The sequence below is a fragment of the Lepisma saccharinum genome, chromosome 15 (assembly GCF_977018435.1).
Source record: "Lepisma saccharinum chromosome 15, izLepSacc3.1, whole genome shotgun sequence".
Taxonomy (NCBI): domain Eukaryota; kingdom Metazoa; phylum Arthropoda; class Insecta; order Zygentoma; family Lepismatidae; genus Lepisma; species Lepisma saccharinum.
Window position 1 is genome coordinate 2,579,414 of NC_139243.1, and position 19,587 is coordinate 2,599,000.

At 38.9% G+C, this 19,587-nt stretch overlaps 1 protein-coding gene across 1 annotated transcript; it reads right to left on the reverse strand.

Moving 5' to 3' along the window:
- Window positions 1-3,763: 3,763 nt before the first annotated feature.
- Window positions 3,764-19,520, reverse strand: LOC145999361 (uncharacterized). Its single transcript, XM_083136303.1, has 5 exons — window positions 19,209-19,520; window positions 18,146-18,308; window positions 16,504-16,636; window positions 13,007-13,121; window positions 3,764-4,193 (listed from the first exon to the last, which is right to left on the reverse strand). Exons 1-5 carry the CDS (start codon window positions 19,359-19,361, stop codon window positions 4,074-4,076), a joined length of 684 nt encoding a protein of 227 aa, XP_082992429.1. The 5' UTR covers window positions 19,362-19,520; the 3' UTR covers window positions 3,764-4,073.
- Window positions 19,521-19,587: the final 67 nt, after the last annotated feature.

A 19,587-nucleotide genomic window follows, 5' to 3' on the forward strand; every position in this document is an offset into this window, starting at 1 on the left:
TAATCATTCTGCAAGTTTAAGCTCAGCGGTCATTATCAGTGTATTGCAACATATGGAGGTGAATGTTTATATCGTACATGTATGATAAGATCGGCTGTGGAAGTTTGTTATTCTGTTATTTGTTCTCCGTCAGCCACAGCAGCGTAGGTGGATTACAAGATGGCAAAGGGAAGTCCTGGATGTCCAAGTGTGTCGAACAAAAGTGTTGCGAAGCATCGGAGTACCAGATGGATGTATGCTGTGTCACGAAAGGTGCTCACATTGAAGATACACTACGTAAACTTGTTGTTTTCCCCCACTCCTTGAACCCCACATATAAGGAGAATTAAACGACTATGAAACCCCAATAATCATTTTAAGACACACTGTACTTAGTGATGGTTTTTGTTATTGAAAATTGATTGGCTAGTCATTTTAAGAACTTTGATGTTCTGTTTATCTTCTTTAGTGGTAAATATCAGCAGTCAGGGTTACTGTGTTAACATTTGTAACAAAATCAGCACAACATCCCTGGTGACACTAACAGTTTATAAAAAATTCCTACGCACATATTTGAAAAATCCTTAATGATTGTAATGCATCAGTCTTTGGGCAAGTGTTGCACAAGAGTAAGGAAAGCATTTTCTTTGGATGGGCGAATGGATTTTTCCAGTTATTTTCGAATTGTCACCTTTCGAAAAACTGCTATAATATTTCAAAATCTGAAAAATTACACACACTTAGAATTTCTTCTAGAGAATTCACACGAATCTTTGTTTGGTTTGCTTTCGCTGTTGTCTAGATATTCTCAATAGTTTCGTGGCTACGTAAGTCTATTGAAGTGTTGGTAATATCTAGAGAACAGAAAAAGCATACCACATGAAGATTCACGTGAATGTTCCACAAGGAATTCTAAGCATAAGTAATTTTTCAGATTTTGGAATTTCATTTTTTGGAAGGAAAGGACAATTCAAAGATAACTGCCCTGGCGTCCAAGGCCCAACCAAGCCTTAATTTACTTAACTGTCTTTAATAAGCTATCCCATTTTTAAAACTTATTCTCCCCAAAAAATGGTGAAATATAAGTTATGCCCAAATGAAAAGATCTTTGCTGTAGCGGTGTTATATCTAATCGAAGAAGGTAAATATGCTTGCCAATAGATGGCGTGGTGTTTGTCCCAGTTTGCAGGTGTAGCAAACGGCTTCACCTGCTGTTTCCTCAGTTGGCGAGAGTTGTTTTGCGCGGATGGATTCCTCGAGATCAGTGCAGAGAGCTGTAATCATATTTCTTCGCGCAGAAGGCGAGCATGCTTCACAAATTTATCGCAGGATGAAGGACGTTTACGGAGAGCCATGCCATCAAAAACAGGCACAGAGGAAAGCTCTCGAAGGGGATAGTGCTGCTCCAGGACAACGCTAGGGCACATGTGGCGAGGAAGAACCTCGACCTGCCTGCTCAGAACATTTCAATGGGAAGTCCTCACACATCCTCCGCACAGCCCCGATATTTCCCCATGTGACTCCCATATCTTCAGCCCCTTAAAACAATCACTGAAAGATCAACGGTTCACCTGTGACGAGGAAGTGCAGAACACTGTGGAAAACTGGATCTGTTAGCAACCCAGGAGTTTTTAACTGAAGCCATCCACTCACTTCCTACGCACTGGGATCAATGCATCAATATCAATGGCAATTATGTGTAGGTATCATGTTACACATTAATTGTACATCACATATTATGTAATGCTAATATTCTGTAATATAATATTCTTTAGATATAACAGTAGTCTCCTTTTCATTTGGGCATACCTTATATAACAGCTTGCTCTGATTTATTTTATTTTGCTTTTCTGTCACTTTTGACTAATTGCAATGATAATCAACAGCAATAAGATTAAATTGATGAAAGGACAATTACAAGCACACAACACAGATGACTGTACTGGCTGCGAGTCCAGACACCAGAGCCTTGTTAGTCTGCAAAATACAGTCCAGTGTGTACCACATGGACTTTTGGGTACCTTCCGAAATGATCACCCTTCACATCCCATAATCTGTATGAACTTTCTACAATTATGGAGACTGCTGACCGTAGCCTATCAATGGAAGTCCGAATCATGCTTTTTCTGGTTGATGATAACTTCCTATAAAAGATATTAGCAGTCATTTTTTATACACCCTCGTATGTGATAACTTTTGTGTATTTGGAGATAAATTAGTGTACAAATATACTCACTTGGTTTTTGATGGTAAAAATATGATTCAACAGTGTCTCAAATGATTTACTCATGATCACATCATATCTAATAATGGTAAATGGGAAGAGGAAGCTGACATTTTGTGATACCATTCTTAGCATAAAGCCCAACCCATGAGTGAACACAACACTTCTCTGTTCCTGTATGTGTACTAGTGTTGGGCAATATATCGTCATGATATTTTGGCAATAAATTATCTTTACAACTTTAGACTTGAATAACTTGAAAACAATACTAGATAATGACAAACGGTTTTCAACATTTGACAAGAAAACTCTTAAGTTTTTTTTATTTTCCAGGTGACGCAGATCTGACGAAAAATGTGGATCCCACAGGAAATAGCTCAGTGTGTAGCCTGGTTTATAGAGACGAAGTCCGACACACAAGTGCAACGAAACTTTCGGACACAGTATGGAAGGGAACCACCATCCCGACCCACCATTCGGGCTTGGCATACGTCATTCATGGAAACGGGCAGTGTTCTCCATAAACAGGGGGCGGGTCGGCCATCTGTGTCAGACGCCAACGTGGACAGGGTGCGGCAGGCATTTGCAAGGAGTCCGACAAATTCAGTGCGTACGGCAGCCAGAGAGTTGGCAATGCCACGAGCAACAGTGCACAAAGTCTTGCATAAGAGGTTACGTCTGTATGCCCACAAGGTGCAGGTGTTTCAGGCACTTGGGTATCGGACTTCGTCTCTATAAACCAGGCTACACACTCAGCTTTTTCCTGTGTCATCCACATTTTTCGTCAAATCTGCGTCACGTGGAAAACAAAAAAACTTTATGAGTTTTCTTGTCAAATGTTGAAAACCGTTTGTCATTATCTAGTATAGTTTTCAAGTTATTACAGAATTTTTTGTTGTAAAGATAATTTATGGACACCCTGTATATTGTGTCAGCGATATATATTGTGATGGTGATATATCATCACAATATTTTAGCAACATATATCATGTCAGCGATATCACGATATTTAGCAATATATCACAGATATCACGATATGGGAAACATATCGTATTCTATCGTCTGTGATGATATATCGTGATATCAAATTTCCAATATGGTCCATTCCAAATGTGTACTCTTATCAAAATTAATTGCTGCTTGTAGCAATGAACTGGTTACAGGGTGGCAACTCTCAGCATAGAAGTCGCCCTACTAACACTTTTCACAAAAATAGTTCAAAATATCAAGACTCGCTGACGAAACTTTTTTGAAAATATGCTAAATGGAGTCTTGGACAATCAACTGAATGACTAACACTCCTTGTTCTAATGGATGTACAATCACAGATACTTCTGGTTATAAAGATCCCATTAACTTTCAATATAATCTCCACAACACAAAAGTGTCCATGCCTGTACGAAGTTAGTAATAATGTGTGTTTTATACAGCGTATATTGATACAATTTTAGGTTGAAGTGTATCTTCTGCAAATATGCTGTATAAAGAAACGAACAACCTGAGTACTGAGGTGAGTGTACCTTGTATACATCAGAGAAAGAGATCCATATTAAAAATTACATATTAAGCTTCATAGAAATTTACACTTTTTTCTTACATTCATTTCATGACTAAAGCATTAGATATTAACATAATAAGCATTAGAAAAGTACTTATGTGGTTCAATAATTCTCTACATAACTTTAATGTTTTTGAGTATGTGGTATGAAACACTGAACACATACTTAAGTGACCTATACATTAGAAAATGCTTATGCAGAAAAGTTTTTGAAATTCAATAAAAACTTAATTAATTATATACACCCACAATAATAACAACCATGGATCTGATATGCATTAATGTGATTGGCAGCTGGGACGGACGAGAAATTCAACCTCCGCTAACCAAGGAGGTTACTACTTGCTCAAGATTGTCTGCACAGGTACTCAGCTGGTGGACATAATGCGTCATCTGAGCCAAAGTGAGTTTCACTTCTTCAAAGTTGTTGTGCTGCAAAAGAAAATTGATACTTAATATTCCTTTCAAAAAAATGCCGCCAAAATACAGGGTGGGGTAGAAAAGCCTGATGATTTTTAAAATCATACAACGCAGAAAATTAAAAGTGTCCATCTTTATTCATGTGCTAGCCTTACAGCCATATGTATGCCATTATTATTGAAAAAAGGAAATTGTGATTCACATCAGGATTAAGTGCGGAAAATAACATCCTGCAAAGTCACCCATTTTGGTCCACACGCCGCTGGAGTCGGTCTTCTCTTCTCTGGGGAAGATAAACCTACCGATTATTTATTGGGCCACCTTGGTGGGGTTGTGGGAGGGGAGGTGGTAGGGATTCCACTTCTCACTACCTGCCATTTCAGTCACCATGAACTGAAAATGTGATTAGAAGTTTCAGCGACAGACTCCAGCAGTGTGTAGACCAAAATGGACCCATTTGCAAGATGTTATTTTCCGCACTTAATGTTGGTGTAAATCATATTTACTTTCCAATAATAATGCCATACATATGCCTAGCACATGAATAAAGATAAACTATTTATATTTACTGTGTTATATCATTTTAAAAATCATCAGGTTTTTCTGACCACCCTACATCATGACTTTCAGAACAATAATGGAACTAATTGTCCACACATACCACATGCTGAGCAGAACATGTTTGTCTTATCTGTCAGCAAGCAGGAAAACAGGAGAAAGCACAGCATACATAGAAAAAAAAGAAAGAAGTAAAGTGCTCATTTGTGCTTTGCACCACTTTGCACCATGCCATGAAAGCGTATAGGGGGTGTGGAGTTAGGGCCCCACACTTTCTTGATCTCGGCCGAAGTTGGGGTGATGTGATCAGCACCATGCCTCTGGCTGCCTTTACCCCCCAGAGTTTCCTCCAGGTACCCACTTTATATGATGCTGCGTGGGAGCTCCAGAGCTGCTTGAACAGGTGGAAAAAGTCCTGGTTCTCCCAGGCCGGGGATCGAACCCAGGCCTCTAGCATGGTAGTCAGACGAGCATACATAAAAATAAAAGTTAAAAAGTTCCTCTAAACTTTTAAAATCAAAGTTTAATTTTTATGTAGACTGCACTTTCACCATTTCCTTGTTCTCTGAGAGGTAAGATGAACATGAAGTCATTGTTTTGTGAAATCACAAGTTGAATAAACAGTGCCTTACACACAGCCAGTTTATCCATTTTACCCTCAAATATTACATATTTTTTAATTTTTAAATGTCAACAATTGTTTGTCACACATTTTGCAGCAGATTTTCTTACATTTCCAGTAAGGTGTGGCATAAAAAATGAATTTTTTTTTCCATTGAGAGAGTTCCTGTAATGGAGTTGGCAACACTTATTGATTGTCATTTGCATCACCAATGTACACCATTTACAGACATGGATCACTAGAGCAGAGCGTTTTATAAAAATGGTGACACTGCTGCTGCTGCGAGACAAGAACATCAACATTATTTAAACGTTTTGATCTCGGGAGACACAATGCCATTCCATTGGTCAATGCAATCAGGATGTGGGTGAAGAACTTTGAAGCTACGGGAAGTGCACTGAAGAAGAAACAGACAGATTTCAGATGTTGGAATGTGCCATGGACCATTTTCTGTCGTAGATTTTGCAGGTGTCAACAACAAAATGGTGGTCAATTGAAGGACATAATTTTTTAAATTAGAACTTTACAGTGCATATTTTGGAAATGGCAATGTGTAAGGATATAGTTGATGTGTTTGTATCTTTTTGAAAATAAAATATAGTATTAGTTTTGTTGCATTTAAAAAAGCACGGAAGAAGTAAGAGTGAGTGAGTGAGTGAGTGTGTGTGTGTGTGTGTGTGTGTATCTGTGTGTGAGTGAGAGAGAGAGAGAGAGAGAGTGTGTGTGTGTGTGTGTGTGTGTGTGTGTGTGTGTGTGTGTTGTGTGTGTGTGTGTGTGTGTGAGTGAGTGAGTGAGTGTGAGTGAGTGAGTGAGTGAGTGAGTGAGTGAGTGAGTGAGTGAGTGAGTGAGTGAGTGAGTGAGTGAGTGAGTGAGTGAGTGAGTGAGTGAGTGAGTGAGTGAGTGAGTGAGTGATGAGTGAGTGAGTGTGAGTGAGTGATGAGTGAGTGAGTGTGAGAGAGAGAGAGAGAGAGAGAGAGAGAGAGAGAGAGAGAGAGAGAGAGAGAGAGAGAGTTTTAAGTTCCTAAAACTCCTGAAATAGGTTCTAAAAAAATACAAAAACCCAAGAAAAGGTTTCATTTTGGGCACAAAAACCTAAAATAGGTTCTAAGAAGCAAAATAGGTTATTTTAGGCACTATAAAACTTCATCAGCTGTTGCATTTTTTTAACGGAACGCTGATGTAACTTTTTATTTCTCATTTACCTGCAAAGAAAAATATAGGTTAAATACATAAAATCCGAGGTATAATGACCATTTATATACCACAATATTTAGAGCAGTTGTTATGATAAAAACAATAACAACACACTAACTTGTACCGAAAACTTTCTTTCCAGAGAAAAACACTGATAAGAATAATTAATATTTGTTTAGTTTTGTCGGAAGCAAAGTGACTTGTCGTGTCAGATCTGGTGTGCGGCTGGCCTTGCAGAGCTTGCAACCAGTACCCATGCCAATGCTGATATTCTGACCAATTCCCACTGATACAGGGTGACCACTCTAGGACCACAATAAAATTCAAGTATAATTCCCAGTTTTCAAGGCGAGGTTTCCAAAAATTCAAGGGTACAAGTTGACGCTTTCTCTATTTCAACCTTACATATTACCGCCTCGTACTACCCACACACACACACACACAAATATATCAACACTATAAAGGGTCTGTGAGATTCCAATGTATCCAGAAATTCCAATTCAATTCAATTAAAAGGTATAGGAGGAATCAATATATATTTGAAATATTTAGTTCAAGGTGCGGAGTTTACGTTTGCCATTTCACTTACTCAGACTAGAAATACATCTACACATGCAAGTCTCAAATGTTACGGAACATACTAATTTATGAAAAATGGTTAATTGTATAAGAATTTCAAACTCAAATCTACCTCTTCAACTTAAAGATATCTTATCTCGCAATAATGATGATGTAGACTTATTAGGGGATGATATAAATACAATTAAGAATAATGCTAAAATATTTTTCAAAACTGCTCAAGAGATAGGTTTGGAAGTTAACAAAGAGAAAACTAAATATATGCTTACAGGCCGAAACCAAGTGTTAGGAAATGATCAAAATCTAATTATTGATAACAACTCCTTTGAACCAGTTTCCAAATTCAAATACTTAGGAGTAATATTAACAAATGAAAATTATATTAAAGAGGAAATAAAAAGTAGGCTTAATTCAGGAAATGCATGTTACTTCTCTCTTCATAAACTTTTGTCTTCTCGTTTAATATCTAAGAAACTAAAAGTTAAACTATACAAAACAGTAATTTTGCCTGTAGTATTATATGGGTGTGAAACTTGGTCCCTTACATTGAAAGAGGAACATAAATTCAGAGTATTTGAAAATAAGATCCTTAGGAAAATATTTGGACCTAAAAGGGATGAGGAGACAGGTGAGTGGAGAAGGTTACATAATTTAGAACTACATAATTTGTATTCATGTCCAGATATTATTAGAATAATTAAATCAAGAAGACTTAGGTGGGCAGGCCATGTGGCACGAATGGGAGAGGAAAAAGGAGTTCACAGGATTCTTGTTGGGAAACCTGATGGTAAGAGACCTGTAGGAAGGCCAAGATGAAGATGGAGGGACAACGTTGAGATGGACCTAAAGGAAATCGGTAGGGATGGAAAAGAGTATATAGATCTTGCTCAAGATAGGGACAGATGGAAGGCCTGTGTTGCTGCAGCTCATGAACCTTCGGGTTTAAGAAGGTTAGTATCTGGCAATAATCTTCTGTCAGGGCCTCCCCGATGGTGCAGTGGTAGCGTCATCGCCTTGTAATTAAGGGGTCCCGGGTTCGATGCCCGGGGGAGGCACAAGTGGTTCAGATCCCACTTTAAACTGTAGGTCCAGTCCCGATTAGCCTTACTGTGTATAAAGTGGACTTAAAACACTAAATCAATCAATCAATAATCTTCTGTCTGTTAGATAGATTGTTTGTTCTGCAACTAACAAAGTAAACTGACTGAGAGAATTCTGTTTTATTTTCCACGCAGCATTCTTTTCTTTCCCTTCCTCGATAAAAATAAAAGCTAAACTGTGAACAACTTGCCTCAGGGCATTTATAAATAGGATGGGATTTAGATTAATAAAAGTTGCAATTTTTCACGTCTATGGAGAAAAATTCATGCATAATTCCCGAAACCAAAAAGATTCACGAGTTCCCGATAAGTAACCACCCTGTGATACCAATGCTTGAAAATTATAACAATTAAAACTTGTTCAAAATATTTATTAATATTATTGGGTGAGTATTCTGCTCCAATTATAAGCATCAATTTACCAAGATTTTTGCTTCAAAATATTCAATAATTAGTTCAGAATAGTAAAATACCTGTTATGAACTACAAAATACAGTGTTTCACACAATATTGATGCAAAATAAATCGAAATTTCAAATGTTGCATAACTGCCAGGATAATTAAGCTGTTTAATGAGAATCCGCTGTATAATCAACATTCCACAGTAATATCATATTTTTGTTTTATTTTGATACTAGCTATTATTATGTTACGTTCAAGTTTGTTGGAATTAAGAAAAATGAAATTTAACATAAACGTAACCCATGGCTCTAGAACCCTTACGGGCCTTGGCCTATCTCCAGACTCCCTCCCACAATCCTACCTAGAGGTGTGGAGATCTTCAACCAGTAATAGGGTGACATGGGGGTCAGCACGTTCAACCCTCAGCCGTTATAAGAGATTTCCCAGATCGGGTTACGCTTCTTGCTCGTAACTCCCCAATTTCCTCACAATGGTGGGTTGCCACTGGTCCTATACATGGGCCAAAAACCCAGACTGAACCCATGCCATCCCGCAGTCGGAGTCCAAAGCACAATGCCTTAGACTGCACGGCCACTGAGGAGGACCAAAATAAAATTTACTGTGGAAATGATATTACAGTAGAACGTCAGTTATCTGCACACTCAAAAAAGCAAAAGTGGCAGAAAAAGACGATGAAATCTGTTCAAAAAAAAAATAATAAAAAAAAAAAATTGATTATTTTTCTGCATAAATAGCACAGTACAGGCACAATACTATAATTTAGGCACGTACCATATGTACAAGGGTCGTTCAAGGTTGACCGGGATTTTCGTACGTAAAAAATCGATGAATAGCCGGATCATGATGAAACGTGCGGGTGATGTAATGTATTCCTTTGCGAGTAACTAGCGCCCGGCATGACGTATTTCGCGCATGAGCAGCAGTTGCAGCGAACATGGCGGCAAGCAGTGTGTCTGTGGCTGTGGAGCAGCGGTGTGTAATCAAATTTCTCGTGAAGGAGAAAGTGAAACCAGCTGAGATTTACAGACGATTGCAAGCACAGTATGGTGAACAAACGATGTCGCGGACAAGAGTGTACGAATGGTGTGAGCAGTTTCGCGAAGGACGGGAGCTGGTGACAAATGAAGCGCATGGACACATTCGCCCGACTGCAGTCACACCAATGAATATCGCACGTGTTGAGCAAATGATTCTTGAGAACCGGCGAGTAACAGTGCGGGATATTGCTGCCAAGGTGAATATCAGTGTCGGGAGTGTTGAGACAATCATTCACGACCACTTCCGCTTCCGCAAAATCTGTGCAAGGTGTGTTCCCCGCCAGCTGACATTCAATCAGAAGTGGACATGCAGGACGGTCTGTGAACAGCTTCTGAATCGGTTTCGAGCAGAAGGTGATGAATTGTTGCAATATATCATCACGTGTGATGAAACATGGTTGCACAATTCAACCCCAGAACCCCAGAGACCAAAAGACGCAGCATGGAGTGGCGGCATAAAGGTTCCCCGCCCCCCAAGAAAAGCAAAACGCAGCAGTCCGCTGGAAAGATCATGGCAAGTGTCTTCTGGGACATGAAGGGCGTTATCCATGTGGATTTTCTGGACAAAGGGAGCACGATTAATGCCCAGTATTACTCCACATTGTTGAGTGGTGCTGTACGAAAGTCCATTCGCAAGAAAAGACCTGGGATGTTGTCTGGAAATGTCTTTCTTTTTCATGACAATGCCCGCCCTCACACGGCCAATGTGACAACAATAACTCTGGCCGACATGCGCTGGGAAGTTCTGCCCCATCCCCCCTACAGTCCGGATTTAGCCCCAGTGATTATCATTTGTTTGAACCCCTTAAAGACCATCTGGGAGGGAAGAAATTCACGACAGACGAAGCACTGCGGAGCGATGTCCTCCAGTGGCTACGACAACAACCAAGTTCTTTCTATGCCAAAGGAATTCGGGAGCTGCCAGAACGATGGCATCGGTGCCTCGGCGCGCACAGAGAATACTTTGAAAAACTGACATAGTTTGGTGTTTCTTCTGCTACCTATTTCCTCTGCAGAAATAAAAGTCCCGGTCAACCTTGAACGACCCTTGCATATTACGACTGTTTACTCATTTTCTTTTGTTTTCTTGTACTGTATACGTATGTAGTACTGTGTACTGTATGTATAAAATAAACCTGTACCGCATGTACTTTTCTTTGTTAAATAAACACATGTTTGATTATCCGCATAACCTTCGGTCCCAATGAATGCGCATAAACGACGTTCTACTGTACTTATAACCAGTGCTCGAAAAATTTTCCTCAAAGCTAGGCGCCAGCTCTAAAAATCAGGCACCAGGAAACTACCTACTAGCAATTGTGTTTCAAAAGTCGCACAAACCAAACTTTGAAAATGTATACCATGAAAACCGTAAGAGGTACTTACACCAGGTTTTCTGCACTAAACTAATCATGTACGCTATCACTGGGTTAATAAATTTATGTTAGCATGTATCCAAATAAAAGTAATTACATTATTTTAAAAAATATTGTTAATTTGCAGAAAACATCTGAGAATTGATTTTCAACAATATATATCAACGTAGAAAATTTCAGCGAAAAATGCAAGTTCGACCAGGACTCGAACATGGACCTCCGATATACCGTGCCATTGCTCTAACCACTGAGCTACTGAGCCGGCCTGGCCTCGTGTGATTTTTCGCTGTCGCTATTTTACCTGCTGGAATCTTCTCTGCCAGTGCTACCGCAACGAGATCTGTTGCCCTTGAAATACAGTAGACTTCGACGTTGCATGGCTCATCCCAGCATAGAGATGTTAATTATTGAAGATCAGGCACACACAAGAAATGTACTTCTTAGTAGTTTTCAGCGAAAAATGCATTAACATTTCTATGGTATGCCAGAGACCCAGGTTCGGGTCCTCGTCGATCCTGCATTTTTCGCTGAAAATTTCTACGTAGTACATCTGTGTGTGCCTAATCTTCAATAATAATACCAATTCTTAACAATTTGTGGGATCATTTGTTGGTGTTTGACTAGTCGTAAAACAGTTGTTTTGTGAGGTACAGCAGAAGCAGGGGATTTTTTCTTGGAAAACCTCTTGCAGATGAGCGTACGAATGAGTAGTAAAATACTCTTCAGCAATGCACACGTGCTGCTCCAAAGAATACGCCATGCTGAATCAATTAAAAGAACAGGCATAGTAGCGTCGAAAGTGAGTGAAAATAATTCAGTGTAACCAAAGGTAGACTAGGATTCTCTCAAGAGTCCAATTTCGGCACAAAATCTTGGTTTATGACTTTTCACATAAATGTATAGCCAATACTTAGGCACATGTGGCGTGCGTCTGTTGACAATATTTCGACCTGCTAGCAGTGTCATATAATATCCCAAAAATGGCACTTTTTCACTCAACCAATAAAATCTCCAATAAAAAATCCATCAAATGTTGCACATGAGCAATATTGGTCGTAAATGACAGATTGACATGGCATCAGCCATCTAATTATGACCCTCCGAAAATTTCTTACGTATTTTTCTCATTCAAAAGTGAATTTCTGGAAAAATGTTAACGGTGCCTTCCGCCAGTTATTAATTTATCTAAATTTTCTGTATGGAGAAAACTGATAATTTTAAGCATTGAAAAATATCTCAATGGATGAGACTTTATAATGCAGAAAACCTGGTGTAAATATCTCTTACGATTTTCATGATATACATTTTCAAAGTTTGGGTTGTGCAACTTTTGAAACACTCTGTATAAGAAGCTGAGCATCACGGTATTCAAAACATCGCTAAATCATTCGAGAAAACAGGAAATGGGATGTTGGGGGACAAAGAGTAAGAAATTGTTTCTGACTCTATGGAATGTTCACAACGTTGATAAAAAAAATCATTTGCTAACTTACGCTGTACTGCAATTTGAACTTAGAATCATCAAAATTTCGTACATATTACAGCATAAGATCACAGTCGCCAGGCTGAAATGTTTAGTCGCCATGGCAATCTGGCTTTTTCGAGCCCTGCTTATAACTGTTTTTCTATTCGCTACATTTCATTACTTGCCCGGCAAAACCATTAGCTAACCATTACATGTAGCATGCCATGAAAGCACATTTAGGGGATGTGGGGGTATGGTCCATATTCTCGATCTTGGCCACTTTGGAGGTGTTGCATTTACCCACCAGGTTTAAAAACCATTATTTAATAATATTATTTGTATGATGACTGGATAAAAGGATAATTTATGAAGTTCATAAAATGTATTGCATTATTCAATAATACAAAACAGGGCTTATGCAAACTTTTAAGAATATTGGTGTACTAGTTTGCTTACAGCTTAAGTACTTACCAATATTCGTGGCAGTGATGCCCACTGTGGTCTTCTGCTCTGATCCAGAAGTTGAACGTTCTCCAGCAAGTTGTTGAAAAATTCAACCATGTATTTCATGCTGGAAACCAGCTGCCTGGAATGGAAAACGACAATGCTGAAACTCTTGAGACAGGTTACAACGTTTACTGGTTAAATTCTGGTTGATTTCATTCGCGATTTAAATCAGGCGATTTTATAAAACAGGAAAACTGATTTAAATTACTTTGAAGAAATAATTTATAGAATAATGTAGATAAGGATTTTGTAGATATCAGAATCACATTTGATGAAAGTTCATTAATCTTGTAATTATTTAATGGTGTTTATTAGGCTCTAAGAAAGGAAAAGAAATGAAAAAAAATATATGTACAGATGGGGTGAAGCTCATACGAAAGGATATGTAATATGCCAACTGTAAACACTTCTCTTGATTGAAAAATTAATAATTTTTATAGACAAAAATAGCAAATATTTTGTGTAGAATAGTATACAAAATACTAATCATGTTAAACCGTAAGTAGTGTCATTAAATAAACATGGCATATTTTACAAACTATCATTAAAACAAATGCCAAATTCAGCTGCAAAGACTATTTTAAGTTACAATTATAAAGTACATCCAGAATTGAAGATTAGGCACACACAGGAGATGTACTACGTAGAAATTTTCAGCGAAAAATGCAAGCTCGAACAGGACTCGAACCTGGTTCTCTGGCATACCGTGCCATTGCTCTAACCACTGAGCTAACAAGCCGGCCTGGCCTCGCCTGATTTTTCGCCGTAGTACATCTCCTGAGTGTGCCTAATCTACAATAACTAATATCTCTACGCTGGGAGGAACCAGGCAACGTCGAAGTCTATTGTGTTTCAAAGGCAACAGATCCCGTTGCGGTTTGAATTTGAATTTAAAATTTTCGGAGCGTCAGCACTTATATTCCTTTCCCGGATTCTCTGGAGTAAGAAAACGCCAACGCGTTCTGTGCGCATGTTGAAGGGTGTGCGCCTCGTCCAATGAACGTGCAGAGGGGAGGGGAGGGGCATCCACAGGAGGGGGCTCATTCGCGGTCCAGTAGTTCCGTAGTAAACATGTCAGCTCGCAAGTCTTGGGAAACTCTGCATAGTGTTGAATGTGTTCCAGAACAACTTGTTTGAAAAGTTTAAAACACATGGCTTTGTTTTTTTTACAAATGTTTAAAACAAAGTGTTTGAAACATGTTTTTCAGACTTGTTTAAAACACATTTCGATACATGATGTTTCATAGTTTGTGGTTATTTGCATGTTTTTTGAAAATGTATGTTTAAATTTGTTTTAATTTTTTCTGTACTTCGTAGCATCAAAAGACAAATAAACGTGCAATATTATTTGTTATTTGTGTAAAACAATACACTGGCCATTGTTAAGAATAAAATAAGAAATTGGCAGCAGAAAGCGTTTTGCTTTACGGCCGTTACACCGCGCAGCACTTCGTTGCTTTCATCCCGCACCCTTCCCCACCTAGTCTGGCCCCGCCCAAAAGCTTTCCCCTCTGCGCGTCGCTACTCCAGAGAATCTGGAAAAGCAGTATAGGCTATTTTGATCCAGTCATATTATACTATACAGGGGCCAGCCCCTTACCATTACAAATAATAACTCTAACATTGCATAACTAAAAATCTTAAAATCTTCTGACTTCTGTTAAAAGCTGAGGCTGTAAATGGGCACTCAGCACACACAAGGACAAAAAACAGGACAATACACACAGAATTATACTGGCCATAGTGCCAGTCGCCAGAGCCTCTTTAGTCTTTAGTCCAGTGAGGTTGACTTTTCGGCGCCTACGTGGAAGGTACCCCTTACAGCCTGATCCCGTTGCGGTAGCACTGGCAGAGACGATTCCATGCAGGTAAAACAGCGAGTGAAAAATCAGGCAAGGCCTGGCAGGCTCAGTAGCTCAGTGGTTAGAGCAATGGCACGGTGTGCCAGAGATCCGGGTTCGAGTCCTGGTCGAAACTGCATTTTTCGCTGAAAATTTCTACAAAGTACATCCAGAATGTTTTACTATCACTGGAATAAAAGTTACTGAAATTATTATAGTTTCGTTAGCACACTAAATAAACATTTCCATAGTAGGTTCAACAGCCCCCATGGCAGAGTGGTTAGAACATCGCACTACGATGCCAGGGGTCACAGGTTCGAATCCTGGCCTGGGCATGGATGTTTGTGTGAGTCCATTCACCAATATCAACACTCATCTCCATCTTCGCAAATTAGTGTAAAATGGCACAAGAAGCAAAGTAAAATAAAGCAAATAAATCAAACCATAGCAGGTTCATATACACATATTTTCTTTATTTCCTTTAATCAAATGGTTCAAATATTTTACAAGGTGGTTTACTAGAAAAACCTTTCTATATAAAAACATACATCGATGTGTATTGTGCCAAAAAGCATACAGGTGTTACAGAGTGTATTTAAAAACTAAACTCCATGTGGTGTTTAGCAGTGTATCCGACAGATGGCAGAAATGTAGTAGGCATGTGACTTATGTGAGCAGGAAGGAGTGTGTGTTGGCTTCTGGGCGCCGCTTCATAGCTAACTGTTGGAGCCCGAGCAGGAGAGTAGAATGGGTAGTACTGGGTTTAATTGTTTGCTGAAATGTTCTTGGTCTTTTGGGGGTTTGCTTGGTTATGGTTATAGGTTTTGAAGTTAATATGTTCACTTTTTGTTCTGGATATCATGAGGTTTATTGATATTTTGTTTGGCTGCTTGTTACAATACACCTCAAAGTGTCTGAAAATTCTTGCTTAAATTATTTTCCTGAGACCTCTACGGTAACCATTAGAAAACTTCCACTGCATTCATTCAGCCCTACTCGTTGAGGTAAATCTGTTAAGGTTAAGGGTGGCTTGCACCCAATAGCAAGTGGCTTTTTGTTGGACAACGTGGACAGCATACAGAGTCCCATTGTTGCTGTTATACAGCTCTCAAGATAACTTCTTTTTCCTTTTAATTTTGGGGCTCCCACCAACCAGGTTTTCAACACAGGACTGCTACTTACACCTGAAGCAAGAGTGTTGCCATCCAGTTGCATAGCAGCTCATATTAATAAGTACAGTTCATCGATATCGTCTGTGGCTTAAGATAACACAAGAAATAACTCCAACATAACCAACTAGTTTGTGGCTTTGGACTCACAGCTAGTATAATCTTACGTGAGGCCTGCGTTGTCCCTTCATCTTTTTACCACCATTCATCCTCATCTTCGTGATTAACCAAAGAGGCAGAAAAGTGAAATAAACCAATCAGTTCTTGTGATAGCAAAAATTCTTGACCACAAGTATTATTTTTTTTTCTTTGTATTAATTTATTTACTTTTTCTTGACCCTTAGACACCCTGCAGCCAGTACTCTACCACTAAGCCAGCACGCCAATCTCTAGCTTTACCCCAAACAGTAAAGTATATATTTTTTCAGGAACAGATGTGCCGAGTACTTACTTCTGTAAATGCAGAGGAACTGGAATGCCTTCCTTGATGACAGGTTGTTGCAGAGCAACCATTATACTGGATATATTGGCAGACAGGAAAGCAATGTCTTCCTGGCATTTCTCCAAAGTTGTCTTTCGATCATCTATAAAAAAATTAAATCAGTGATAAACAAAAGAGTGCTACAACCAATCCTACAAAAACTTAGTATAAAGGTGAATAGTTCTTCCCGGTAGTGTAGCGGTAACATCACCTTATAATGAAAGGATCCTAAACGAACGGTCGTGAAAATAGACAGCTGGGCAGAATAGCACTGGCGCCACATATAGGAAGAGCAGGACAAAAGTCGCTGCTTGAAGCGCACTGTGTGGCAACGTCAACCGGGCTGCGTTCCCTACTTCGAGCGTCAGACTGACCTCTCTCCGGAGCACTTTCGAGTCTCATTCGATACAGAGCTGGTGAATTGAAAGTTTGTTACAGGCCCCAGAAACTGAGTCTCACATCTAAACGTCAGACTGCTCTTAAACCTCCGAACACACGGGGTTGCGCTCCAATGTGGCAACAGCATGAACTGCTGCCACCCACCTAATTTCATTTGGATCCCACGTTAAACTGTATGTCCAGCTCCAATTAGCACATCTCTGCATAAAGTGGTAAAGTTTCTCATGCATTTTGTACCATGCCATTGGGGGAGGGCCCATCACAGTCTATCGATCTCAGCCATGTGATCAGCACCACACTCCAGCTGCCTTTATTCTCCCAGGGTTACCCCCAGGTATCAATTTAGTTGAGGCTGGGTGAGTCCCACACACGCTTTACGTGGGGACAAGGCCGGAAAAATTCTGACCTTAGATTGGTACCCCAGGAAACGAGCCCGGTTCTCCCACATGTAGTCAGATGTCCTACTGACTAGACCACCATGGCTCCTCATACAGTGGACTTAAAACAAAAAACTCACTATGGAGAATATATTGTTGCAAAGCTTTTAGCAATTTTTTTAAAAAAAATACAGCATCATGGAATTTTCCATTAATGATAAAGACCATTATACTGATATAAATTAAATTCAGATGTGGATAAATTGATTCTAATTTTACAATAAAACTTTAGGTAAAAAATTACTATTCCACAAACACCTGTAACTTCTTCGTTTCATCACTTTTAACATTCGTACTTACCTATCTTTACTTCTTTACAAAATTTTAACTATGCTTGCCTAACCTAACCTTGCCGGAAATGGTTCGTGGGGCTATCCGTCAATGGTTTATGGGGCTTCCGGTATGAATTTCACCACGCATCCACAACATCCATGTTCGTATTTTTGGTAGGAAACAGAATGTTGGAAACGCTGCATCCCAATGAACATCAACAAAACACAAGCACGACGTATGATGATCTAGGAAGGTATACGCGCCAAAGGCTATTGTCTGTTGGAGAATTAATTTTCAACAAAAAACATGAATTTCCGCTATGATACATTCCCACATGACAGAAAACACCTTCCAGATGTTAGACAATGCTACAGGAACTTATTACCGTAAGTAGTTTCTTGTGTAAAAATGAAGAAATCTGTTTGTGGAATAGTAAATTAGTACCAAACTTTATAAGTGAGTCCAATTAAAAATACATGTATGAAACAATATTCAGTACTTACTGTATATCTTTTGAACAGAAGCGAGTTCTTCATTACATTCATGTGCATGCTTTGTTGCTCTGTGTTGAACATTTTTTTCTTCCATTTCTGTTATTTTTTTCAATATCTGTAAAAGTTGCAGATGATCTTCAATGTATTTTCCAGTCTTAGCTTCACTATTTACCTACAAAACAATATTAAGAAAAATATAAAATGCAAATAACAAGAACTGCACATACAAATACATTCAAGGTTACTGCACATACAAATACATTCAAGGTTGGTTTCAAGTGTACACTACACGAGGATAAGCACAATAAGGTCCAAGTTCAGTAAGTTACATGTTTCTTGTACATTCTGCAGGAGAAAATAAAACTTGGTAACACTTTACTATACCGGAGACGGATTTCTTCACATTTACAGGAGAAAGTACTTACGCAAATAATTTTCTGTAGCGTTGTTGATGTCCGGGGATGTAGTTTTGATCCATTTTAATGCGAATGCATGTGGTTTTCGTCGAAAATCTATTTCCGACGCGTCATTGCTGCTGCCGCCATTTGCTTTCTGCACGAGAGCACAATACGCTCTCGATTTTCCGTATATGCTAAATTGAACGAAAGGAGTGCTAATGGAACCAAACCTAACAGGTCTAACCTAACCTAGTAGGCATACCTCGTCCCCGTGATGGTTCGTGGGGCTATCGTGAATTTTTGGGCTAACTTCAATGGTTTTTGGAGCTACCCGTGGATGGTTTGTGGGAAATAAGGAAGAACAGTAAGTACTCGTTAATGTGAGAAATAGACATTATTTTCGTTAGAAATTCATTATTTCACCTAAAGAAATGTTCCACAATGCAGAATAGTACGTTAGCAATGTAAAAAATTGCGAAATAAATCATTGATAGGTGTCTCCGGTATAGTAAAGTAGTACCTAATTTTGGTTTATTCAAGTTGCATACTTGTACAGGTACATATGTGTAAAATAGGAAACAATGACAGTGAAATACTTGGAATGTTACACAAAAAATATAAATACAACTGTTCAACACAAGGCAAATACATAATAAATTCACTAATTTCCACACCTGCTGCGAATCTCCTTTTCGACTTTCTCGAGATTGGTCTAATATTTTTACACCACTTTCATTTAAACTGCTTCTCCGCACCCCTGGCTTTTGTTCAGATGCCAATCCCCATTTTTTAAATAAATCACGAAGACCTCTGTGATTTTCAGCCATTGTATGTATTCTTTTACAGAGATTACCGCTTTCTTCTTGTATAAAGTCGTACGTGTATATCACACTCTCGGAAATAAGAAACTTAATACAGATAAACAAGAACTGCTGTGAATATGCAAAGATCAAGATTACCGCTTTGATTGAACCTTGTCCAGTCCGGCCAGCAACTCGGAAAATATTGAGTGCTCGGCATTCGGTATTGCTACTTGCAACTTGAATGTTGTAA